Here is a 27,691-nt window from a genome sequence, read left to right on the forward strand (position 1 = left end):
CTATCCAGAGCTCGTAAGGTGTTTGATAAACACTTTTCGAGGGAACTATGTTCAAAATATATACCGCAGTCTTAACTATGTGTCCCCAAAAAGAATTTGGTAACTGAGTGTAACTCATCATGGAATGAACCATGTCCAACAAGGTTCTGTTTCTCCTTTCTGCCATACCATTTTGCTGAGGTGTGTCAGGGGCTGTGAGTTGAGACTGAATTTCATGTTCTATCAAATAGTTCTAGAATTCCAAGTCCATATACTCACCACCTCAATCCGATTGAAGTGTTTTAATCTTTTTACCTAATTAGTTTTCAACCTCAGCCTTATACTCTTTGAACTTTTCAAAAGTTTCAGACTTTTGGCCTATTAGGCATGAGGAATGCACTGCTAAATGGTTACGCGTTGAGGTTGGCTAGCGCCCAGGAGGTAGTGTGATGAGGTTAAGTATGTGCTGGTTAAGGCTATGCGATATTCCAAGCTAGGCCACAACATAAAAGGATTGGGCATTGGACAAGATGGCATGCGGCTAAGAAGGGGTAGCATGTAGTGGTGAAGAAGATAGGCCTTGCGTTAATGAGTGCCATTGACAAGAGCCTTGCGTTGGTGACTAAGGGAAGACACTCGATTGAATCATGAATTTTTATGGCCAGCTATCATAATCAGGTGAGTTAATCCCACTTAAGGGATGAGGTGGTGGATTAAGATCTAAAGAAAGCATGCAGTCTGTGGTATAAAAAGGATGTCCAGTTTCAGAAGCTTAGTTTGAGCATTTCACTTGTGCTATCAGGGTGATTTTAGAGCCATTTGAAAGCTTTACGAGTCTAGATGATCTAGGCCTGTTGGAAGGAAACTTCATAGGAATCAAACTGAAATTTGAAGGTTTTGCAAGAAGGTCGAGCTCTTAGGTAAATTTGGGCTAGTGTTGAAGATTTAAAGTTTCTGGCCAAATCATGAGAAATTCTGAGTTCAAAATTAAAGGTAAGCATGTTAAGACAATTTTAAACAAGTTTGTAGAAAGAAATTTTCTGAGAAAAAGCTTGGAAAATGAGTTATTTGAATTATACTTTGAATTTAAAAATTTTGAATAAGTAGACGGCTACTTGAATTGAACAAACAGATAGCTTAAGGGCTAGCACGCGTGCAAGTGGACAGGCCATGCGATGAGTTGTACGGGGAGTGTGTAATGCGTTGTGTAGGCAGGTGTTGAAGGCTTGGACATATAGAAGACAATGCGCGTACAAAAGCCGATTGACGCAAGGCCTTGTGCAAGTAAAGAGGTTAGGCTGTATGCGAGGGGGGCTGAAGGTGTGCGTTAGGCTAAGTGGGCATGTGCACTGCGCATTGAGCGCATTGGCTGTGAAGCATTGCAAAGGCCAGCGGTTGGATAGACGTTTGGGCTATACGTTGGCATATGGTGTGGCCGTTGGTGTTGCTTGTTGGCCACCTAGTTAAGACATAAAATTCAAAGAAATTTCTAAGTGTTGAACGCCTAAGGTCTGCGTTGGGATGAAGGAATCCTAAATAAAGATTAAATATGAGCATAATTATGCAAGTTAATCTAAAAGGGAGACCATTACTAGTAACGAAAGCATGTAGTTATATCTGAAGAGTTGACACCAATAAGAGAAGCTTACCAACCTTAAATGGAGTTGCCAAAGCCGTGAGTGACTATGATTTTTTTCTAAATGTTTTTAGAAAACCATGTTTTAAATGGAAGCCTATTCTCATGCTAGTTATTTTACAAAACTTTCCAAGCAACACATTTTTTCTATGATGTGAACGCATGCTAAATGTTAAGTAAGAAGCCTGTTTAAATTAGTAAGTTTCAGTTACTCAAAGCATGCGTTAGATGTTTGTACCTAAGTGACTTGATGCTTATAACTTAGTTTACGTTATTATGTTTAAAGCCTATACGTTTCAGTAAACTCTATGTTGATTAAGTCAAGCTCGATATTGAAGGACTTAGAGAAGGTATCTGAGCAGTAGTACCTAAGGAATGACGATACTTAGTTATTACCTCATGCACTTAGGTAGATTCGACGTTGGTTGTGTTGAGATCATTCCACACTAGCTAAGACTTGATATTGAGGGATTATGCAAAAGAGTTCTCTCTCAACTAAGGATTAGCTCAATTATGTTTTCAATTATGAAAAGCTTATAGAACATTTATGTACATGTTGTTTGGCAAGTCTCAGATTTCAGTTTTTGATTTCTAGTTTAACTTTAAGCATGAGAAATATGTTTTATTAAGTCACTCACTGGGATAGTAACTCACCATGTTTCAAATGTTTTTCTTTCCATAGGTAGCATTAACTTCCCAAGAGGTAACTTTACTGCTGCTCTGCCACTCAAAGACTTTATCTCGGAAAGAATTTTAGGTGTTGGTTCTGTATATACTTGTACACATGTCTTGTACATATAGGGACTAGTTTAGTGGATCTTGTATTGTACATATGTTGTGTTTATGGGAAGTTGTGTGAAACCCTGTTATTATTTAAGTATATGAAGTGCTAGTTGAACTATTCTATATGTTCCTTAAATACGTTTGTTTTCCAGGGTTTCTAAGCAGGTTAAGTAAGTCAGTTAGGTAGTAAGTGCTACATAAGGGTGGTAATTGTTGCAGTCACATTCCCTTATAGATTAAAAGTGTAATCTGGGAGGGGGTGTAACAAGTTAGTATCAAAGCATAAGGTTTTGTGAGAAGGAGAGAGAGTTCATGCATTAGTCTAGGTCCTTAATGTGAGTCCCTAACATGTGCACTTCATAAATAAGTAAAGATGTAGAGAAGAAGTGGTAGGCTAAGCAAGCAGACAACAGATGGGGACCTTGACCCTACCGTTAGAGATCCCGAAGTTAGAAGGAATCCAGATTCCAATAGAAAATAGAGGTAAAAATCTAATAGTTTTGGAAACGACTTTAGAGAGTGAGTTGAGTACCTCGCAGGTGGGAACAGATCCTCAGCTAGAGGATAAAGTATTTTACAGGATCGCTCAGAGGTTGATGATGAGTGTGGGGTCAGTTTAGGCAGATCCATAGAAGAAGTACGACATTGAAAGGCTAAAAGCCTTAGGTGCAACGGTGTTTGAGGGTGCTACCAATTCGGAAGATGCTGAGATCTGGTTGCATTTGATCGAGAAATGCTTTAGTGTGATGAGATGTCTGGACGACCGTAAGGTTGGGTTAGTGGTGTTTCTGTTACAAAAAGGAGCCGAGAGATGGTGGAAAGTGGTAGACGCTAGAAGAAGTGGTTCGAGTGGTGTTTCTGTTACAAAAAGGCCATGTCTTGGCTAGAGTTTAAAAAGTTTTGAAGAAAAATATTATCCTAGCTTCTTTAGGGAAGCTAAAAGCTATGAGTTCCTCAGATTAGTTCAGGGATCGTTGACGGTCACTCTCGTGCTCTTCACTTCTCTCAACAACATATGATGGATAATTGGACTGTTGAGCATTATGTCAATGTCTACAAATCGCTCAAAAACTGTTCTCTTAAACACCTCTAACTTCCGTGGGATAAGTTTCTCCTTCACAGTAATAATGTGGGCCAAGCTCGTTACTTGATCGGGAAATCAATCGACTACAGGTATTCTGAAACGTGTTGACATCTTAAATCACTCATGCATAAAATAAAGATTCAATCAACAATTCCTTCAGAAAAAAATTGTAAACACAACATTCTGTTTAAGTCTCGCTAGAACCACTATCGCTAGACATTTTCTTGCTAGTCTCGTTTTCTCTGGTACTGCTCTCGCGAGTCTTGTTCTCTATAGTGTCGCTCTCGCTGGTGTCACTCTCTTTGGTGTCGCTCTCGCGAGTCTCTCTCTATCTAGTGTCGTTCTCGCTGGTATCGCTTTCTCTAGTGTCGCTCAGGCTAGTCTTGCTCTCACTAGTATCGCTCTTGCTGGTTTCACTCTCACTTGTCTCATTCAAATTCTCTCTTTCTACTCATCTTCAACCTCAGAACACATCGAAAACAAAAAAAGATCATAGGTTCATAGTATTTCTAAACCCCAGAACGACCCACCATATCCCTATTACCGATCAGTTTAAGACACAATCGACACAGATTGAAATCACTTACCAGTTAGATTCGATTTGTCGACAGTAGTGGAAGATTTTGCAAGCCCAAATAATGGATTTCAAATGCAGTGAAACCGTTTGGACTTTGAATACTTATGAGCGATACGAAACCGTTACTTTTGAAGAGTTTTAGTTTTGGTTTTCAGTAAAAGGGTAAGAAGACAAAGAGGTGGAGGCATTTACATAATATGGTATGACGATGATGTCAGCAGAGAGTCAATTGATATTATTTTCAAAAAATGGGTCATTTAACATTTTGGATCCAAAAAATGGATCATCCATACAATTTTCCTTAAAAGTTCTGTGTACATCTAGCAGTTATGCACCGTCACCATTATATAAAAGAGAACAACACTAACTAACTTGTAGATACCTTTGTATTTGTACTTATGATATGCTTTGTTATTTCTATATATATATATATTAAATCAATTCCGATTTTCCATGTCTCTTTCTTTTTTCTTTGCCCATAAAGATATTATTCATTCTCTTTGTTATTAGAAGAATTGATATTTACTTTATTTTATTTTTTTTGTAATCTAGAAACCTAGATTTGAAATTTATATATAATATATATGAATTTGTTTAGATTATGTAATCTACAAAACGTAAATTTAATTTTTGTTTTTGTTTGATTTGATTTTTATTAGTTTTTGTTCATAAATCCCTTTTAAGATTCAAGAGAGAGGGGTATAATTGTCCATTAAAAAATATTAATTTAATATTTAATGATTTTAGACATTTTAAAATGAAAAGTAGGTTTAGATATTTTCCAAAATCATATTAAAAAATTAGACATCTATTGAGTCGATTCAATAATTTTTTAATCATTGGACTGGCGAACTTCTTTGGCCAAATAAGAATAGTGTTGGAACTCAACTTCCCAACTTCTTATGCATGAGCCGTTGAGCTGCTTCGATCTGTGACATGGGTAAGCTTCTCATTGTATTTTATTTTCCATCCAAGAGCTTTTGGTAAACAAAATTAAATGAAAAGACACTGTCGAAATAAAATAAAAATTAATTAAAAATAAGAGAACATCCCTACATACGATACAATGTAATCTATTGTGTTCAATGGGCGCGTAGCTTTGCCACTTGAAAAGGATAAGATGATATTCTTTTTGGTTTGAAGGTATCAAGTTTTGCTGATACGCAAAATCTCAAGCTCAGAGCTTCATATTCCAATTCTCATGGAAATGAGAGTCCTCCACCACCATTCCGTCTTCCGCATTCATTCCTCTCCTCTCTTCCTCAAATCAACTCCTTTCTTCCAAATTCACCCTCCTCTTCTTAAGACCTCCCTTCGTCGGCACCACCGTTTCCCCATAAACTCAGTTTCACAGAACCCATTTCAATCCAGCGAATCGATTCCTAAAACCCCAGAAAAGCCAAAGCCTAGAACTCTTTTCCCAAGTGGGTTCAAGCGCCCGGAGATTAAAGTGCCCTGTGTGGTGCTCCAATTGGATGCAGCAGAGGTTTTGAGCGGTGGTGATGCTTTGGATTTGATCGACAGGGCGGTGTCCAAGTGGGTTGGTATCGTGGTGCTCAATAGCGGCGAAGGCGGTGGCGGTAAGCTCTACGAAGCCGCTTGTAAATTGAAGTCGGTGGTCGGAGACCGCGCTTATTTGTTGATAGCTGAGCGTGTCGACATTGCGACTGCCGTTAATGCCAATGGAGTTGTCCTCTCTGATCAAGGTTGTATTAAGTAAAATTTCTCTCATTCTAAGTTTTTCGTCGCATCGAATTTTCAATTGTATCTTTTGTTAAATGAATTAACTTTAGCGAAATTCCTTTTATAAAGGCTCCTGCCTGACGGGAGGCATTTAGTCTGGATTATGATGCATATGATATATGAATTTTATAACTTTAAATCAAAGGAGAAATGAACCTAATTTTGTTTGTTGACACTGGCGTATATTTGTGCTTCGAATACATTTCTTTTTAGACACCCATTTTCTTCGCAACTGTTGCTAGAAAGCTGTTGAATGGTGAGTAATATGTTTCCCCATTTGAATCAGGTCTTCCCCCTCTTGTGGCCAGGAACACCATGCTGGATTCGATGTCAGATTCCCTGTTTCTACCTCTGGTAGCAAGGAATGTAAAATCCTCAATTTCAGCCTTAAATGCGTCTAAATCCGAAGGAGCTGATTTTCTTTTGTACGATTTTGATGAAGAGAAGCTTGATATGACAACAGATTCTGTGTTTAAGAATGTAAAGATTCCAATATTTATACTATTTTCCTCATATGGAGAGAACATAACGTTTCATGAAGCGTTAAAATGGCTGGAATTTGGTGCAAGTGGCTTAGTAATCTCTTTGCAAGCCTTGAGGCTGCTGAGCACTGATGCTGTTGGTAAATTATTTGATTCCATATTTACAGAAAATGGAAGGAAGGAGGACGATGTTGAAAGTGCCAATTTGTCTGGTTTGTTGAACATGGGCAATGGTGCTTTTGGAACAACACAAGTAGCTGGATTTGCTAATTTGGAAGATAGAGAAAAACAAGTCATAGAAACAGAGAAATTAGTATTGCGTGAGGCTATAAATGTTATTCAGAAAGCTGCTCCACTGGTGATCATTTAATTAGTCAATTTGGTAGTTGGTTTACAAACTAAATTCCAAGTATTTTCCTTTCTTGCCGTTTTAGTTATTAGATATGATCTACATTTCTCAATCTTGGATGGTTTTGAATGGCAGATGGAGGAGGTTTCGCTGCTCAATGATTCAATTTCACAAATTGATGAGCCATTTATGCTGGCTATAGTGGTAATTGTGTGCTGAACTTCAACAAACTCTGGTTGCAGGATATACATTGGTATTAGCCCTAATTTCAAATAAATTCATTTTTTTTTCATTTGAAAGACTCTAGGAGTAAATCGGCTTTTGCCATTTCTTTTCCATTTTTTTTGGGTTTGATAATCATTGACAGAATGAATGAACTTTTTCCATTCCATAAAATTTTTCTCATTCTTACATGTGTGGGGCCAAATTTGAACCCTCTGTTCCATGCTAAGGTAATCTCTGAAGCATTTTGATTTGTATGCAGTATTTTATCTTGAGGGGGTGTGCAACGCAATTTTTATTTTTCATTCTATTAATGATTCATTAGTGTCCAATTTAATATAACTTTTTTCTTCTCGCCACCTCCTTATGGGATTCACTAGATGAAGAAAGTATTACCGGCAATTTTTTATGTTTTAAAGGCATGTTTAGAAATGATTTTGAAATAGTTAAAATAATTTTTTTTAGTTTAAAAAATTCTCCAAAACATGCTTTTTACCATTCAAAATCAATTTTAATGGTATAAAAATCGTGCTTAAAAGTGTTAAATTAAATATTGAATTGAATTTGATCGATTAAAGGTATGTTTAGTAGTGATTTTGAACATGACAAAAAAAAATCCCTTAATCTACCTTCCACTTTATTCAATTGTGGTAGTAGTTTGGAAAATGTTCATTTTGTCAAGGCATTGATCATTATTTTAACAAATTCAGATTTTAGTATACGTTATCTTTTTTTCTAACCAAGGGGGAAGAAAAGTTATTTGTTTAGCAAACCATCTTTTTGTTTTCCTATGTATCATCCTTTAAACATTATTTCGAGTCTTTAGCCAACTGAGGGAGTAATGGTTTCCCATGGTAATGCTATCTTACCTCTGTTTTTCTTCAGTACACTGTCTTTTAAGATTTTATGTTTTCTGCTTGTGACCAGGGTGAATTTAACTCTGGCAAGTCAACAGTTATTAATGCACTTCTTGGAAGGAGATATCTAAAAGATGGGGTTGTTCCTACGACTAATGAGATAACTTTCTTGAGGTTCTCTGAGTTAAATTCTAATGAACAACAACGTTGTGAACGACATCCAGATGGTCAATATATATGCTATCTTCCTGCTCCCATCCTTAATGAAGTGAGTTTCTACATAATTTCCTCAACTCGAGAAGGGGTCTCCTCCACCCTTCTGGTTCTTAAAGCTTATATTATTTTTGTGATAAATGGTCTCTTTCACACACACAAAAGGGGGGGGGGGAGGGAACTGTTATTTGTCTTATTCTCTTCTTTTTCTTGTTTCCTGTTCTTTTCCAACATGGGTGTGGGATTTGACTTACCTTTTTTTGGAAGTCTCATTCTTAAATGTCCTTGTTCTTGTCAAAATTTTTCCTCTTTCATGTGTTTGAAGTACATGAACACAACCATGATGTTTGTGTATTATCACAACCAGTACCAACACGTTTTTTTATTTCTCTATTATGAATTGTTGTGGCTGTATGTGCTTTATTCAATAAAAGATGCCCAGTGAAATTGATTATTTCCTATTTGCTTTATTCCTATTTGCTTTCATGTTATGTTGACATAAGTTTCTTCTCCTTGAACTATAGTTATTCACCTTGTAGGAAGTAGTCCATTGAAATTCACAAGATATTAGGTGATGTACACTAATTGAATACTACACTCGGTGCATGAGTTTGAAAGCTGCCCATTTTCATTTCACCACATCTTATTGATTACCCTGGTGTAATGTTCTAGTTTTTTCAAAAAATGTGAAAAGTAATAATGAATTTACATTTGTTACATATTAAAATTTCACTTATTTGCAAAACCCAATTTACAAGTTTTACAGAAGATTACTCTGTGAGTTTTATTTCTAGAATTTCATATTGAAAATCCCTTCTTTCTATGGTCAGCAACAGTGTTGAGACTACTCAGAACTATGTGTTTACTAGACATTGACAAGGAACTTAGAGTGATCTGAAGTGTTACACTATCTTCATCCACTAGGATGGCCGTGTGTGTGTTGAGTAGATATATACATGCATATGTATGTGTCTATGTGTGTCTGAAGTGTTGCATCTTTGAAAACCAACATATATTATTTGGTATCTAATTATAGTTTTTCTAATTCTTTATAATGCAGATGAACATTGTCGATACACCTGGTACCAATGTCATTCTGGAGAGGCAACAACGCCTAACAGAGGAATTTGTGCCTCGTGCAGATTTGCTGCTTTTTGTCATCTCTGCTGATCGCCCGCTGACTGAGAGTGAGGTACGATTCATTGAAGTAGTGTTTTTATTCATGTGACTTGCTACTTATGCCTTGCCGGGTTAACTACAAGGACCATTTAGTTATTTCCTATCACTCGTCGTTAGGGAAAAAATTATGGAGTAGGTGTTTTGAGGAGCCTGTACTTTTATACCTTTATAAGAAAAGGTTGTGGTTGGTCCTAGATTGTGAATGGCTTCTAGACATTTGAATAAAATCACCTATGCTTTTTACTTTCAGGTTAATTTTCTTCGTTACACGCAGCAGTGGAAGAAGAAAGTGGTGTTCGTGCTGAATAAATCTGACCTTTATCAAAATAGTCACGAGGTTTGTTTAATTCTTTTTTCTTGGTGTACTTAGACTTGCATAAAGTATATAAGCGTTAGATTCATTATGAGCTTTATTTTATCTTGTAATTTTTGTGCCTTGGTTGTAGCTGGAGGAAGCCCTATCCTTCGTCAAGGAAAATGCAGCAAAATTGTTGAATACTGAACATGTATTTGTATTTCCAGTATCTGCAAGATCTGCTCTGGATGAAAAACTTTCTGCATCTCTGGAGAGTGGAGAAGTCTTATCACCCTCTAATTCTTATTGGAGAAGCAGTAGCTTCCACGAACTTGAAAATTTCTTGTACAGCTTCTTAGATGGGTCAACAAGTAATGGAATGGAAAGAATGAAGCTTAAACTCCAAACACCTGTTTCAATTGCAGAACGGCTGCTTTCTGCAGCCGAAACTCTTGTGAGACAAGACATACATTTTGCCAAACAGGATTTGGCATCATTAAATGAATTAGTTGATGGTGTAAGAAATTATGGAACAAAGATGGAAAACGAAAGTATTACTTGGAGAAGACAAGCTTCGTCACTGGTATGTATCCCAATCAAAATTTCTACTTTCCAATTATTCTTTCGACAGAAATGCAAGTTTTTTACATCTCTATTTATCGTCCCTGTGGTTTTGTGTAAAAATGCAGATTGATTCTACCCAATCACGGATTATGAAGCTTGTAGAATCCACTCTACAACTATCAAATTTTGATATCGCTGCCTATTATGTCTTGAAAGGGGAAAAGACTACCACTCTATCAGCTACCTCGAAGATTCAAAACGACATCATTTCCCCAGCACTAGCTGATGCACAAGTAACGTTTTTTAGATGTCAGCTTTTCAGTGTTTCCAATTCTTTAATCTTTTCGTTGGTAATTGGTAGTGACAGTTTTTTAACTACCAATAGGCTTGGCATCTAATTACTTAATTTTCCCAAAAATTTATAGAGTTATGCATCCATCTTAGTATCAGGGTACAGTTTGAATCTCTTGTTGTTTTGCGTGAAGATTTTCTGAAGCTTTATTGTTCCATCCATGCTGTTTTCTTGTTATATCTTGACCCTATAACTTCTCTGATCTTGTATAATTTATGTGGCATCTAGAAACTTCTCCAAGACTATGAATCTTGGCTTCAATCAGGCAATGCTCATGAAGGAATAGTATACCAGGAATCCTTGCAGAAGCTGTGGCCATCTATTGTTTTTCCGGCTACTCAGATGCATTTTGAGACCTATGAGTTGTTGAAAAAAGTAGATGATCTAAGCCTGAAAGTAATCAAGAATTTCAGTCCAAGCGCTGCTTCCAAGCTGTTTGACCAAGAAATTCGTGAAGCGGTGAGAACTTTCTAAGCCATGCTGGTCATTTTTAAGTAGGAAATTGGAAATTTACATGATCATTTATTATGCTCTTTCCTGTTCTCCAGCTGTAAAGACATGGATATGGTACAATATTTAGAGCAGATATTTGGATACTGATTTTAGATGTGCCTGCATTTTCCCGGAGTAAAAAGCAACTCCCTTGCATAAAGTTTCCACATTAAGAACCGTTTTTAATTTATCAAAAATAAAAAAATAAATATAATAAAAGGAAAATGAATGGTTGTCTTTAAGGTTTAAAGTTCTTTTTTTTTTCCCTTTCCACGAGTTCGGCAAACTTAGGAATATGTAGTTATAACTGAAAAGATTTATCATCAAACCACATGGCATTTGATCTTTAATATATCGCTCTTTCCAATTTCAGTTTTTAGGAACTTTTGGTGGACTCGGGGCAGCGGGCTTATCCGCTTCGCTTCTAACTTCAGTACTTCCCACCACAACAGAAGATCTTCTTGCTCTTGGCCTTTGTTCTGCTGGCGGGTAATGTGCATCTTCCTTTGATGTATCTTCTGCCACTTCTTTGACTTTAAGTATGCGATTGTTGGAGCAATAACATAATTTTAATGAGAATTTCTGAACTAATGAAATTCTGACGAGGCATTTATTATCTTTGATAGATTTTTGGCAATTTCCAACTTTCCAAGTCGTAGGCAACAATTGGTAAGTAAGGTAAAAAGAACAGCAGATGGATTTGCCCGAGAGCTTGAAGCTGCTATGCAAGAGGACCTCAATGAAGCAGTTCGAAATTTGGAAACTTTTGTGAGTGTCATAAGCAAGCCGTATCGAGATGAAGCGCAAAATAGGTTAGACAAACTATTGGAGATTCAAGATGAATTGTCCAATGTTGGGAAAAAACTACAAAAACTACAAAATGAAATCCAAAATCTTCATGTATCGTGACTAAACAAGCCATGTTTTTGTTAGAATTTTACCATATTTAAAGGGTTTCCTCAGTCACATATGTTAAATGGAATGATGTCACAGTATAATGTTCATCTCCCTGTTCCATCTTTTCTGGATTCCTTGTTGGGCAATGTCTATAGCTCAAAGAGAGCTGAATATTTCTTTAATAACTTCCCTTTCACAGTTTATTTCAAATCTATAGTCGACAGTGTGGGATATTTCTCAATAAGACATCAGAACTTGAGCAAGGCTGGAGAGTTAGCCAAATTCGAAATGGAGGTTTCATTGCAGATTCATCAACTACTTTTCTACAAGGGTGCTTGGTATTTGGTGATAAGCCTTATCTTAATGGAATTTTTGAAGCACAACTTTTACAATTCATCATAGTGAAAAAAGAAAAAAAAAAAACCATAATGCAAGCAGGAATGCAATGAAATGATCTGTTGTGGATTTTCTATACAGAACCGTGTCTTATCTTTGCTGAACACCATCCAAGTAAAGTCTGGTAGGAACAAACGTCTACTTCTATGTGTTGGAATATTATTTACTTATTTTTGTTTGATTCAAAATTTATAGGAGAAAAGTGGAGGGACCAACATGGTCAAAAGGTTATGGACATGAATTTGATTCCTTCACCATTTTGGTTTGATTCCTTTACCTTTCTGGTTTAAGATCCGTTGAAAAATCTTTGGTAAATAAATATAGAGTTAATATAAGACAAATAATCATAGGCTTTAATGTTTCTTCGTCCGTTTTATCATTTGGGGGGCAAAGCTAGACAAAGATGTCTGAAAGTTACCCTTCATGTGTCTGGAGGGATTTTTTATTGAGTGAGGCTGGTCAATTTAAAATAAAACCAAACAAGTTGGACGGTCCTGATGATTTGGGGGCCAGATGCTCTTGCCTTTTGGAGAGACTCTTTCTTCCAATGGAAAGTTAGGATTTATAACACAAACATGACGGGATGGATATTCAGGATTTGCAAAGCACATTCACAAGCATCTGTCTTCGAAAAATCTGGAAAGTTAGTTGAAGGAGATCATCATTTAGTATGAAACATACTTATAGAAATGCAAAGCACAGTACACTTGTTCAGTTGTTCTTCTTCCATTGGCTAACTGTGATGATGGATGGCTTCATAATTAAGCCTAAAAGATGCAATTAGTGAAAAGAAAGAGTGGTAAGTCCCTGGTAGAGAATGGTTTCTTCTTTGGAAAAGCCTTTTCAGTCAACAACTCTAATGTTAAGAAAGGTTAGTTTCTTTCCTCTCATTTTTCCTGATAGGATAACGATCCTTCAATTATCTATTGTTCACTTTGAGCATATATTTTCACGGTTTTGCTTCTGGTTTCACCCCATAAGGCCTCCTCTCGTACCAATGGAGATAGTTGTCCTTACTTATATATCCAACTTATCTAATCAATGTGGGACTTTGGTCGCATTCCCAATATTTCCATCATGACGAATGCTTTGCATGTTTTTGTGAAAGTGAAACAACTCAAATGGCCTTCCTTACTCCATAGTCGTATAAATGATACGTGTAAGATCCAAAATGGCCTCTCCTTCACCCTCAAGTTCTACTCCTAAACTTAAATCAAATGTCTACAGATGAACTGTTGGTTAAGTGTTTTCTGGGGAGAAAATATCATCTTCCATAGAATTTAACTGTGGTCCTAGGAGTTCAAACACTACCCATGTTAAACGTTTAAAAACTGTCAGAAAGTGATACTGTAAGCTGTTGTTGCTTTCTTTAATAATATAATGGTGGGGCTTTAGGAGTACAATTGAGATGAAAAAGAAGAATTTTGAGGACAGGCCACGTATTCCAACTGGTTAATTTAAAGGTTATGTATTTTGCTGATGGCCGCTCAACTTTCCTATTTGGTCGGTTGAAATTGTTCAGTTCATCATAGGCCGAGAGACTGAGAGGGATGGCCATTGAAAGCAAAGTCGTTGATTTAGAAACTTTAGTTTAGATAACTCAATGATGAAGTTACTTTGGAGTGCGTGGAGGATGGTGATTTTCCAGGGGTTCACACTTCAAAAACTAGTAAAAAGGAAAGAAAGAAAATGAAGTCTCAAATTGATCTAACAAGAACTGTAAAGCCTGTTGAGGGTTTTGCAGAATTAATTAACCTCATAAGTCATAAATATAATTCTTTTTCTTTCTTGTCTTCAGCTTAATTAGATTATAGGCAGTACTCTCACTGATATTTTGAGATAATTACTATTTGAGCTAACAGTTTAACCTGACAAGTCAACCCAAGATAGTCAAAACAACAAAATATTACTTTTACATTTTCTAAAGGTGGTATCTAAACATTAATGAACAGTATATTTGAATGCATGGACAGATTTGAAAGAGGAGAATGGAGACAAAGGTTAGGAAGTCTAGAAATCTTATTTATCTGAGAGTCCATGATAGGGAAGAAAAAAGAATTGTATTGCTTTTGTTTTGATAGATAGGTTTGGTTTTCCTTTTAGAAGGAACAACTTTTGGTCTTCATTTTGTTTTTGTTTTGGGTAACTATAAAGATCCCCTCCCCTAAGAAGAGATTAACTGGGACTGATAAGGGAGGGAGCTGATTATCTTAGCTGATATATATGCTCTGTGGGCACCAAACTTCAGTTACATTGTGGGTTTAATTTCATATACACACGTTTGTCCCATTATTTCTTCAAAGATTGAGACTTGTACATTTCTAGTGGGCATAAAGTTGTCTCTCAGCTTTTCTAGAGTACTTGACCCTACACAGCTCCTCCACTTAGGGTTCTTCACAACTATAAATTTCATTCATTCCCTTGTCTTTCTACTCCACCCTTGCATGCTTCCTCATTTCTTTGTAATCTCTTCCCTCTCTAACAACCCCATCTCAAGTTTTCAACCAAACTTGAGTTGGGATTTCTCAAAAACATTATTATTTTTTACCAGATTTCTCAACTTTGGCTCACCCAAACATCACCCAACTTCAAGTTTCCATCTCTTTTATTGACTTGATACTTCCCTGTTTTGGTGTTTGCTACATAGTGAGATCTTGTTTAAGGATAAAACGAAATGATTTCCAGTGTGTGTCAAGACCTGCAGTCCCATGTTGAATCTCATGTTTTAAGTTTCCAGTTGTTTCCTCAGGAACCAAGTTACCCCACCAGCAAATTCTCCAACAGAAAATGTGAAGAAGAAGTAGAAGCAAATTCAAAACATGGTGAAAATGGTGAAGGGTGGAGTTTCCTTGAATCTCTCTCCAATGGACATCAAGAAAACAAGGTGTATGTCCATCACTCATCCACAAAGCTAAGCAAGAAAAGCTTAGAAATGTGCACTGAAAGCTTAGGCAGCGAAAGTGGGAGTGACATGGGTGAGAACGACATCTCTTTATTGACATTGGAAGTGGACGATTCTCGTCGATATTCGACATTATTGACTCAAAAGAAAGCCATTAGAAAGTACATCACATTTCCACCTCCATTAACATCAATAAGTGGCTCCACGGGCGTCCGAGTCAAGTCCTACAGAGAAGATGGGCGGCTGGTGTTGAAAGCCATGGTATGTTCTACTTCTCCCAGCAGCTACTTCCAAGCAGAACGTAGCCATGGGAGGCTTAAACTTCAGCTGGTGAAACACATTGAAAAGAGAGTTAAAGAAGAAGATGGAGAAGAAGTTGAAGAGGAACTGAACTTTGTTGATGATGATGGGGAAGAAATGGGAATGGAAAATTTTGGAAGGCTACGCAATTGCAGCAATGGCAGGTGCAAACAAGGCAGGCACAAGAGCAAAGAGTTGCTCAATTGGGAGCCGCTCTGGGTTTCTACCTAATTATTAATCAATATATTAAGACCTCTAATTATGATTTTTAAGTAAAATTATTTATTACCCCATTTCTCTTTCTAAAATCTCCCTTTCCCATTTTCCATTGTATCTTGAATCTTATTGACAATGTGAACTGGATTTTGAGGTTATTAATGCTAATTGTTCAACCTGCAGGCAGCAGCTTATGCAGTTAGTTATTATCGTTGTTCAACCCTTTCTCTCTCTCCAACAAAGATATTTTTTCTACTTTTTAATGATTAACCTATAATACTTAAATTTTTTTTAAACAACTTTCTTACCAAAAAATTATTAGATTTAAAGTGAATTTGGATCGATTTTCTAAATACTTAAAACCATTTTTTCACTTATAAACTATTTTTTAAGTCAATTCAAATAGGCTTAGTTAATACAAGTTGCATCTTATAAAATATTACTTATAAAATATGTTAGAATTAGAATGAACACAAAGTTAACTTTAATTTTTCTCCATATTTTTAGTCAAGGGTGTGATTTATTATAGTTTACCGAAATACTATCAATTCTACAAAAAAAAAAATAAAAAATAAAAAAAATCTACTGTTTCTTTATCACTTTATTACCACAGTGATTATGATTCCAAAACGTCTTTATATTGTCAAGATAAAAACGCGTTATTTTTCTTAGAAATCAAATTATATAATAAAATTTACACACATGAATTTGATACTCTTAAAAGGAGTCCATCTCCAATCCGATGGACTCGATGTGTGGTAGATTATGGAATCTGAAAGTATACAAATCATATAGACCTCTAAAGAATTATCATATAATAAATTATTTGATTTCAATCCAAAAGAAACCAACTTTTAGAGCCAGACGAAAGCCTTCTAGGATTGCCATGACTTTAGGAGTTGGATGAGAAGAATTGACATCCAGAAGAATTACTTTAGCAACTTTCGGAAGACCCAACGAAACGAGATAAATGACACTAATATCGATTGAGAAAAAGTTAGGGATACTAACAAGATCAAAATTGATTCTCAATTATTAATGATAGTATATATTTTTTTGAGTGAATTTAAAAGTAACACGAACTATTTAACTATTTCAAAATTCACTTTGAATTGTATCTTGATTATTTTATATGATGAGAATAAAGTTGTTAATAATTATTTTAAAAACTAACCACAGATGAAATCATAAATAAGAAGGATAAAGTTGAGAGTGGTCCATAAAATAAAAATTAAAAAAAAAAAATATATATATATAGAAAGTAATTTTAAAGTGGATCCAGGAGTAGACAGGAGTACGACTGGGCGGTTCTTATCAAAGGTGGGCCCAGCCCAAGAGACCAACATGGGACTGACATCATCATCATCATCATCCATGGATACCTCCATGTGCATTGCTTTTTCCCTTCTAGCCCTAACCGAAACTTCCTAGATGCTTCCTTCCTTTTTTTTTTTTTTTTTTTTCAATATATATATATATATTATATATAATATATATCAATACACTTATAAACTTTGAATTGTATCAATCTAGATTTACACTTTATAAATATATTAATTTACATCATCTATTACATTTTTATTTGGATAAACATTGTGTGAGACAATCACACTCTTAAACTTTCATAAGAGAATCAATTGAGACTCTTAATTAAGATTTCCTTAAAAAAAATTTCATCCATCAATTTAATTGACCATTTTATTAATCCGATATTTGAAGAAGTCTGTACACTTAAAAAGAAATTGAAATGAGACAATTTTCATATAACAATCTTATAAAAAAAAAAAAAAAAAAGTCTAAATTGATTCACTTATAATACTTTAGAAGTTTAATTTGAAACAATTATATGTTTTGTATGATATTCTTTTACCAAGTATGAATGAGTTTGTAAATTTATATACTTGCAAAAGTTCAGTGTTTAAATTCATATGACAATTATTAGCGCAAGATTTAAATCGATATAATACCCAAAGTTTAGCGGAATAAATTGTATTTTTTGGAGATCAATATTAAAAAATTAAAGTAAATCTAACACATAAAACACAATATTATATCATGACTACTAACAAAGGAGTAACTCATTTATCTTATAAGAAATGTGATATTCTTTAAATTTTCTAGTGTGGGATCCTCAACCAGTAGAAATCTACTAATCAGGTACTAAATTTCAATAATATTCAATGCCTCTACATCTATGTGTAGTATTATTATCAAAATTGACTTCAACTATGAAGTTAATTAGGGTGTGATAGTAGCTATGAGTGGTGAGGTTGGAAGAATTTTTGCATGAGAATATTGAAAGGTGATACCTTAAATGACCATGTAGAAGAATAGTATTTAAAAAGACTATATATGTTAGGGATGATATCCCACAGATAGGCAATACCAAATATCATATATAGTATTGATATCATAAAGGTAAATTAGCATACACATATTGTCTTGTTTATAAATTATTTGAATCAAGTTATTGGTGAGAGAAGTAGAGACGTGTGTTTGGTCTAATTTATTGGATATATAGTTTAGTAGATTATAGATATCGAATATGGACGTGAATATAATATAATAGTCATTGGCATTATTATATTAGTGCTATTAACTTCTTTTCTTTTATATTAGATGGCGAGAAAGAGAAGATATACTATGATGGCTAAATGTAGTTATATTTTGATCATAGGGATAATGTATGATAAGTGAGAGAGAAGGAAAATATATGAAGCAAGAAACTAGAGAGGGTAGTATAAGAAAGTATTTATGCACATTCCACTCTAATCACAAAATAATAGCAATAATAATTATTATTATTCAATAAATAAGAGTAATCAAATAAAAAAATATTATCAAAATATCTTGAATCTATTGTTTGATGTTTTGAATGACCAAGTACGGGGTCTCGTTGGTAGGGACTTAGGGGCAACGACCCCAATATCTAATTTGTATTAGTTTATGTATTATTTACAATTTTAGGCGTAGGATTTAGAGAGATTATATATAAATCCTTCAACTTTATTGGTACCATAGAAATATTCTGCGTATTATCTAGTATTTCTCTCTAATAATAAAAACTGTTCTCTTCTTATGTTTGTAGACGTAGATAATATATTATTAGTAAACCACGTAAATTTCTGTGTCGATTGTTTTCTGGTTTTTTTTTATTTTCGATTTCATAACAAATATTTTTCTTTATAAAAAAATTAAAATAATTTGTCTGATGGTAAACTATGATTGAACAATTGAAAAAGATGTATAAAGATATATAAATGTAATCGGACGGCGATGTATGTATTTTTATTCGCATGAAAGAAGAGGAGAAAAATGTTGAATCGTGGAGTTGAGAAACCCATAAGTTAGAGTGGGGTAAGGCTTAGATTTAAAGGGAAGATGGAAAGGGAAAGGATTGTCAACAAGCACAACGTAGCACATGGAATTGGATTGAGTGTCCCAAACCCCAAGGATACATAATATGCATGGTCATGTGCTTCCCTTTCATAAAAGGAGAAAAAAAACTTATTCGGATATTTTTCTTGAAAATAATTCATTTTGGAAAAATGTGGGGTATTTGACTATCACTTAAAATAATTTTTGAAACACTTTCAAAATGTATTTCAAATCATTTTTATCAAAAAAAAAAAAAAAATTAAATAAAAATGACTTTATTAAAAAACATTTTTTCCACCCCTCAATTCAAACCAATCTTTAATTTACTCATATTATCTAGGCTTTAACTTTCCAATATCCTATTATATTGTATTCACTTTGCCCCATGTGTGTAGCCTAATTCTTCAATATTTCTTACCCTCACGTCCATTCCAATTGCATGCAAACGCCTCTCTCCATTATCATGCAAATTGCAACCCAAAATTCGGTAGTTGTGTCCACTTGTACGTGTATATATCATATCTTTAATTACCTAACAGTAACAACATAGGTCCGTATGTACCTAAAATGTCTCTTATCAATAGGAATATTGTATTTTTCATTTATATATTTCTTGAAAATGTCTTAAATCTGCTGTGTCGGCTAGCTCCAAATACCCAAGAAAGAGGGTCTATATAGAGATTATCATTCAATTTTTTTAGCTTTATTTTAGGTCTATTTTATTTTGAATTTAAGAGAGATATCATATACAAATGCTCTAAACGTCATTTGCATATCTCTTTTTATTTTGTATTATATTGCTCATCAAGCAATTTCAAATTCTATAAAAAGAACGTGCAATTGAATTTAAGAAGGGTATTATGTTTCTCTCTACTCGCAGATATAATTAACATATTGCTAATGAACCACTTAAATTTGTTTGATTATTCATGTCATAATAATATCATGATTTTTTCCTTATTTAGCCTATATTAGACTTGTATTTTCAACAATATCCTCTATGAACGTGCTTTACTCATGTTTCAAAATCACTATATAACCCTCCATTTGACCATTTGCATGCCATACATATGTTACTTAGGCCATCAACAACAGTAATGAATCAAGATTGGGCCGCTTGTAATTTTGACGAGGGTGCCACAATGTGGATCCATCGTTTTACATAGTTGGATGTATTAGTCATGGAGGAATATTTTAAATTTATATTTAGAGAAATATTTTTTTATGGTAAATGTAGAATTTTTTTAATCCACATCCAATCGTTACAATCATTAAATAATGTTTTCAAATAAACCATTATTCGCTGTATTTTTTATTCTTAATGGTGCTTATGATGATGAATGTAAATGACGATGGGTGATTATAATGAATGAAGATGAATGACGGATTGATCTATCTCTTGGTATGAAAATAATGTAATGTGTTGGTGATAAATTTGATTCGTGCACACCTTGTTAGTGCATATAAGTTCTCTTAAGCTAGACCCAAGTATAAATCTAAACTAAGTTTTTTGGTAAGTCCATGGTCGAACCTATGGATTCTAGAGTGTACCAATGCGGGGTTTTTAATGCTTGCTTTGACCAACTTGGGGGAGAAGTTGAAGAAAATATCTCTCTCAAGCTTCTCTTCGGCAACACCTCTTTATCAACGGTGGAAAAATGGTGGTAGTCCCCCCTACTCCTTGCTTGTTAATGGTAGAGGTGAAAAGTTGTAACTATTGGCTATCTGTGTTCCAAATTCTAACTGCCTAACTCTTCATCTATAGCACTAGGTAGATTCTTCTAATTCTTACATTAAGGCGCGTTAGTGAAGCAACTTTTACTTAAAAGGATACTTTTGTACGAGTTTATCATATATGTAGAATTTCATACGTTTTCCTTTGCAATGAATGCGTTTACATTACTAAAAATCTTAATTATTCCAACTTTGAGAGAACAATAACTTGTATTTCTACAAGTTATCACCCCCCTTCTCCCCCCTCCCCCCAAAAAAAAGGAAAAATTTTGAACAATGTTTGTCTTTGAACATTCCTAAAATAATTCCTCAACATACTCTTGTGACACTAGCTCTACCCTCATCATATCTTTTAACCTACAATTATCTGAGATTGGCATTTAAAATATAGGTTTGTTCCCTTCCTATAGAAATATATAATTGATCTCTCATGCGACAAGCACGTTCTTAAAAAATTCTTTTGCTTTCGAGAACATTTCCATTTTTCAAATCCAGTAATTTAGGACTATCCATGCGCCGATTCGGGTAACTCACCTTCGTTTTGGCTTGCCCCCATGGGTGTCATGCAGACATCCAACTACGAGCAAGTGTCATTCACGACTAAACTCTTATCTAAGCGTTTAAGCATTTTATTTTTCTTCCTTAGGCTTAGATAGCGGAGTTTAAGATGCATTGGTCTTGGTTACTTACCTTCGTTTTGGTTTACCCCCATCGGTGTCATGCAGGCATACAACTACGAGTAAGTTGCCATTTCCAATCTTAACTCATATCATGTTGGGTTTTTTCCCTTTGTGTTGATAGTGGAGTTTTCTATTATGTCCGAACTATTTATTTATTTATTATTTTTTCTTTTTTTTTTTAGTTAAATGAAATTATGAAGATTTTTATAAACTGGAAAACGTATCAACTCAATCTTCCCCACCCCCAAAATTTGGAGGTCAAAAAGGTCTTCATTGCTGAAAAAGAACTATAAAAATGCCTTAGAAATTTCAAAAGGAGGTTTGAGGTGAGGCTTGCATGCATGGGAAATAAAAAATTTGTTTCATTTGGTGAGATTTTTTTACTTAGATTTCTAACGCCTATCTTAAACATGTAAATTGTCAGATATTAGTATTATCATCGAGGTGTCAAAGCTTTGACGCAAGACAAAAATAATAAAGGAAAGACAAAAGGAATATTGAAGACAAACGCAAAGATCAAAATGATATAAATTTCATTTACTAGAAAAGATGTATACATGGAACTCAAAATGTACAAACGCATACAAAAGTTAGAAATAAATATGAAATCAAAAAGGCCAACACCCCCAAATTTATCTACGAAGCTGATGCATCGTTCCTGCGTTTAAGTGCGGGGTTTTCATCCATGAATCTATGGGGATTTATCAAGTGTTGTGGCAGGGGAGGAAGGGCAAATATTCCCATCAAGACTTGGTTTATGTACTGTGTCGTGAAGTTGAACTGGTATTGACTCCTCTACGTTTACTGATGTAGGTAATCCTTTATAACGACATTTTGGCATTTCAGAGTCACCAATTACAAGTGTAGCACTTCCATGGATGTGACCAAAGGTCTGATTTGTGCTTGGATGAACTGTTTGAGTTTATCCATGTTGGCTTGTGAGATAGGAGGTATAAGTGCATTTGGTTGGAGTGGCTGGGGAGTTGTCAGTGGTGTGAGCGTTGCTTGGTCCCAACTCAGTTGGCTCATAGTGTTAGGTTGTATGTCCTAAAACTCGCAGTTTGTAGAGTTAAACATTTTCTATTATCAATAAAGATGTTATTCAACATTTCTTCAATAAAGTTGTTATTGAATTTGCAAATTGCACTTGTAAAGACTAAATCTAATAAACTAATATCTATGGTTATTATATGAATACTTGAACTTTATGTGGAGACATAAAAGTGGATCAGATTCGAGTAAATAGTCAAAATGATCTATAGTATATGAATAAGATTGGGTGCCTTATTATGGTAACATTATCGGATGCGACCCACTATGTAGTTGTTACAATTTGTTGTAAGGTACTATAAACGAAGTGATCCTGATTCGGTCATGTATTGACATGAATGGAGGCATCCTATGCAATGAGTTTGCGTAAGATCGGACAAAAAAATAAGTCATTCTTACTTTATAATGTTGTTTACTATTTAAGACTGACTATTTCACTTAGATGATCTAGGTAACTCAATCTTAATCATAAACTAACTATGAACTCCTATTTATTCGAGATTATCCTTAGATTTGCATAGGTGAGGGTTGGCTAAAAAATGTCGACTCAATAAGCCTCCCATTTCAGGGGTAAGATCGGGTAGATAGCTAGTGACATAGGGTGCAAGATAGAATTCACGCCTACTGGATTTAAGGATAAGAGGAAGATTGCTTTCTTAAGTGCTGAATCTAGGTCTTGAACAAGGGGCCTCACCCTCTCATTGGCTCGAGAGGGATCCGGTTTAGTGATTGAATCACAAACCAATTGTTCATTAGAGGATCAGTGGAACTTAAAGAGCAAGACGTAATTTCGGGGGTAAAACAACATTTGACCCAACCGTTATTACGAACAACCTGTGAAGGATTGACTTACTGATTATGGTTAAATCAAGTGGACACAAATATATCTACAGTGAGGAGAGTGCAACTATCGAGCTATAGTGGTGTGACTCGATAGTTAATAAATATTGATTAATTCGGTCTAAAGAGTTTTAGCCAATTAATCTCAAATCGTTGGAGCACATGATCTGTAAGTCCATAAGGTCCCTCTACTAGCTCGTAAAACATGAATATCTTGAATTAGTAAATTGAGTGAATTTGGAATGATGTCAATTTGAAGTATTCAAATTTAATTTCAATTTGAAATGTTCAAACTGAATTTAGGATTTGAATTTGAATAATTCAAATTCAAATTAAGGTTTGTATAATTACATTTGATATAATTAATTAACATTTAATTTATCGAAATTAAATGAAATTGGAGAGTTTATATTGATTTAAATATTAATTACATGAATATGATTCATGTTTAAAGTTAGATGTTTGATTAATTTAATATTTGATATTAAATTATAATTTAATTAATTAAATTTATTTAATTAATTAAATTTGTTTAATTAATTAAATAAAATTAATTTTCATTTTTTATTCAATTTTAGAAATTGAATATTGTTTTTTAGTTTAATTAATTTTGAATTAATTAAATTGAAGATTGGAAATTAATTTAATTTAATTTTGGAATTAAATTGAGATAGTGGAAAGATCCATAATTTTGCTTATTTTGGTGGATTGATCTGAATGAAACACCTAATCCCACTTTTTGAGTGCTTCTTGAAGTGTCATATTGCTGAAAAGTTTAGTAGATGCATATAATGGTTACATAAAACTCTTCAATTTTACACAAAATGAAGGTGAACTAGAAAAAGATTTCTACTAGGTTCTTCTCCTTCACCTGAAAACTCATCCCTTTCCCTTCACAAATTCAACTCAATTGTGAGTTCCACCACTCAAATTCAAGGCTGAGAATAGTAGAGAAGATCTCTTAGTAGTTCATTGAAGATTTGGAGCTGAGAATACGTGAGGAGCAGCTTGGATCAGAGAGGAATTCTTCAAAGGTATGTGTTTCTTGAAACCATCTCATTAGCTTATGAACATGCTTATTTTAATTTTAAAATTAAGGATTTAGAATGCTTAATGATCATGTTTTCTACTGCTGCTTGTTTTTGTATTCCAACACATAGATGGTTGTTAGAGGATCAAAGGTGGGAGGTAAGGGTAAGCTGAGAGGGGAGCGTTGCAGGCTTTCTGTTTCGCCAACCTGATCCCTATGCATTTCATCTTGGTGTATTGGGTCAGATGGTTCATTAATAGGAGATATTAATCTTAATGGAGGGAGAGGTAAGTTGAGGTCCATAATGTTGGTGTCCTCATATTCTAACGCCAGCTCAACTTTAGATTATTTTTCTTCTAGTGAAGCTTCATTGATGGGTTCTTCTTCAGAAGCCTCAACATGTCTCTTCTTTGTTGTGCGCTTTGAAGGTTGAGGTCTCGAAGTCTTAGGCTTGGGAGGTAGGTTGGGCTAATTAGGTGAGCCTTGAATCAGACGCCTAACAAGCTTGATATCCATTAACCCATAAACCTCTTCAAAGTCATCCTCCAAAGGGATGTCGACGCATTCTCATAATGCATAAATGAGCCACGAGAAGTACAGTTGCCCGCGTAGCTTCCCCTTGCCAGCTTTGATTTGTTCTATTATGGTTTTTCTTATGTTAAGAGGGATGTTGCATTATGCAGTAGATAGCCAAGATCCTTTCCCTTGATACGGTTTCATCATGCGTTGTGGGCATGATACGGTTATTGATCAAATACAGCCAGAGGTTGGTGTCAGGGAGAAGGTTTCTGGGAGCCATTGTCATGATGCCCATTCTGAAAATGTTCCATGAACTCCCAGGCTTGTCTACTACTTGTACCACATTTTCTTATTGGTTTGGAGTTGGTTGTTCAATGATGCAGTTACTCTCTACATCTGGGTCATCTTGTGCGTCGAGCACTTTGTTGATAATCTTGGAGGAGAAGTGAACAATATTACCTTCCACCAACGTCGCGTCCCTTTCTTCATCAAGGTCACTACTGTAAAATGTGTGGATGGGGTGGGGCTAGATCCTTGTTGGGCCTACGTTGAGTTGACGCCAACACATTATGTCGATGTTGTTGGTAATATATTCTGACAAGGGACTGCATTCTAGAAATAAGCCCTTCTCCACAAGGATGATGTTGAATTTTCACTTCCTTACCCTTGTTTATTTGGGTGACACGGCTGCCACCCTTTTTCCTTTCTTTTCACCCTTCTTCTATCTTTCAGCCACGCAGTCTAATGCCCTTACTTCCTTCTCCAACTTTCTTTAGAGGGTTCTTTTTCTTTGTCCTTGTCATGCAGGTCTGTATTCCTCCAACCTACGTTCAAGCTCACATGAATAAGATGAGCTATCATCTTGCATTGCAACCATAGGACTGGTTGCAACTTCATTTTCTTCCTCTTCTTCTTCTTTTTCAACTATAAACCTTCTTTTCCTCCATAAAGGTTGTACTGAGGGACCTTCATTCGCATCTGATAGGCATGACAATGATGCGTTAGGGTTGACTCCTTGCATTCTTTTTTCATTCTCTTATTCAACCATTTCCTTTTCTAACATTATGGCATAACGATCAGCCTTGTTCATCTTTTCTTCTACTGGCCCTGAGGCATTTTGCACTCTTTCTCCTTCAGGCTTGTTTTCAGCCAATGCTTTAGAAGTTTTTTGATGTATTATTTGATCCATTTCCACGAATTTCCTTTGATCAAGGCTGGCTAAAATTGGTTCAAAGACCTTTTACTCATCTTTTCGAGCCAACTCATTGAGGTCAGGTTCAGTGGGTTGTGGAATTGGTTCCAATGTAGAGTTGTTGGAACTTGGAGGATCACTGGATGGTGATGGTGGTGTAACAAGTGGAGCGTTGAAAGGTGTATGCGACAAACTAGGTGAGGATGGGGGGGGAATGAGGAGCCACCTCAATGGAGAAAATCGTGGCTAAGGGTTTGACAGCTAGGGGAATTATCGGATGCACAATAGGCCATGGAGCGATTCTAAGGTGTTTAAGAATGGAGTCATGCGTCGGTATGTTAGGTGTAATGGTTGGGATGGTTGGTGGAGGGGCTGGCTTTTTGTAGGGTTTCGTGATAGCTGTTTTGACAGGGTCTTTCTACGCAGGTTGACCCTCTTCATCGCCTATGGGAGAAGACTGGGTAAAAGAAGCTTTTAGCCCTTGCTTATCCAGTGCTATTTCTCGGTCATCCAATGGTCGTTAGTCGTTATTAAGAGAAAAAAACCCCAACCCACCTTGTTTGTGTACTGGAATCCTATCTTACTAATAATAAGAAAGAGGGGCGGGCAAGTCTTGGGTTTTGGGCGGAGAAGAGCCGACATGGGGACTCGGGTCAGGGCGCAGCGTAACTAAGAGAGCCATTCCATTTAGGGCGAGCCCGTGTGGTTATGGGGGCGGGCACAAGCGGTCTGGTGTCCGAGCAGAGAGGGAGTACCTATGCCTCTGAATCGATAGGATGACCATTCTAAGCAGTCGTAGGCGAAGGAGACAAGGGCGAGGCCCTACTTGGACCATATTCGCAATTTATTTACATACGCGAACAACTAAAAATTTTGAAGGTGTAAATTCTGCAATTGTGGCCTCTATGGGTTTTCTTATAATTTAGATATGCTATTTTAGGGTCAATCTATTAGGGATAGGGCTACATAGTTATGGTTCATTTACATTAACATCTAATTGAATGAATTCAAGAAAGGGCCTGACGAACACAAACATGGGAGAGTATAGATAAGAAAACTGTGTGTAAGATATCGAGAACCCTTTGAATCACTACATTACCTGATTCAAACGGTTCTCACAAATGCCAAATGTATGAGGAAGTCCAATTCATTTCCGCATTAGTTTGGAAGGAGTTAAGAACTTGGGGTTTTTGGCGTTTTGGGAGATGGACGATCGTTGGTTTGGTTTCGCTGACATTGGTTGGGCCGGTGGTTTAGATTGATCGATGGTTTTCTAGGAGGAAGATGAAACGAGTGTGTGTTTAATTGGGGCAGTAGGCTTCAATGGTGGGGATGGGGATGATGGTGGTGAAGGGGAAATAGATAAAGAAGAAAAGAAGCTTATCGGGCTGTCTCTGACGAAACTCAATGACTCATTCTGACTATCTGAAGTGTCTGACATTGTTCTTCATGTTGGGAATGTCCTAGAACTCGCAGTTCTGTTAAACATTCTATTTTATCAATAACAATTCTGTTAAACATCTTTTCTTACAGTTTGTACGAATGCTTGTGTTGTATAATACATGATATTTACTTCACATCTTGTTTTTTGCTCAATTGCATATTTTATTTGCTTTACCACAAACCAATAAACATAAAATCCCTGGTTATCTGTATGTAACTTAAGCTTGTATGTGGTGACATACAAGTGCATCATGTCTTGAGTGATAACCAAAATAGTCTGTAGTATATGGATATAGGAGGGAAACCT

The 27,691-nt window shown here is 35.5% G+C and overlaps 2 protein-coding genes across 4 annotated transcripts; both read left to right on the forward strand.

Annotated features, from left to right (window-relative positions):
* Positions 1-4,899: 4,899 nt before the first annotated feature.
* On the forward strand, positions 4,900-11,835 carry LOC120077726 (probable transmembrane GTPase FZO-like, chloroplastic). Of its 2 annotated transcripts, XM_039031697.1 has the most exons (12): positions 4,900-4,999; positions 5,203-5,765; positions 6,089-6,642; positions 6,769-6,837; positions 7,783-7,980; positions 8,986-9,117; positions 9,355-9,441; positions 9,551-9,982; positions 10,089-10,256; positions 10,544-10,774; positions 11,181-11,296; positions 11,434-11,835. In XM_039031697.1, the coding sequence occupies exons 2-12, from the start codon at positions 5,261-5,263 to the stop codon at positions 11,714-11,716; spliced, it is 2,775 nt and encodes a 924-aa protein (XP_038887625.1). In that variant the 5' UTR covers positions 4,900-4,999; positions 5,203-5,260; the 3' UTR covers positions 11,717-11,835. The 2 variants fall into 2 exon arrangements, with proteins under 2 accessions (XP_038887625.1, XP_038887624.1); XM_039031696.1 differs by lacking the exon at positions 4,900-4,999 and having other exon boundaries at positions 5,138-5,765.
* A 766-nt stretch (positions 11,836-12,601) lies between these two features.
* LOC120077727 (protein FANTASTIC FOUR 3-like) lies at positions 12,602-15,725 on the forward strand. Of its 2 annotated transcripts, none has more exons than XM_039031699.1 (2): positions 12,602-12,971; positions 14,850-15,725. In XM_039031699.1, exons 1-2 carry the CDS (start codon positions 12,918-12,920, stop codon positions 15,531-15,533), a joined length of 738 nt encoding a protein of 245 aa, XP_038887627.1. In that variant the 5' UTR covers positions 12,602-12,917; the 3' UTR covers positions 15,534-15,725. The 2 variants fall into 2 exon arrangements, with proteins under 2 accessions (XP_038887627.1, XP_038887626.1); XM_039031698.1 differs by having other exon boundaries at positions 12,606-12,971; positions 14,838-15,725.
* The last annotated feature ends 11,966 nt before the right edge of the window (positions 15,726-27,691 follow it).

The sequence above is a fragment of the Benincasa hispida genome, chromosome 5 (assembly GCF_009727055.1).
Source record: "Benincasa hispida cultivar B227 chromosome 5, ASM972705v1, whole genome shotgun sequence".
In the NCBI taxonomy this organism is placed as follows: domain Eukaryota; kingdom Viridiplantae; phylum Streptophyta; class Magnoliopsida; order Cucurbitales; family Cucurbitaceae; genus Benincasa; species Benincasa hispida.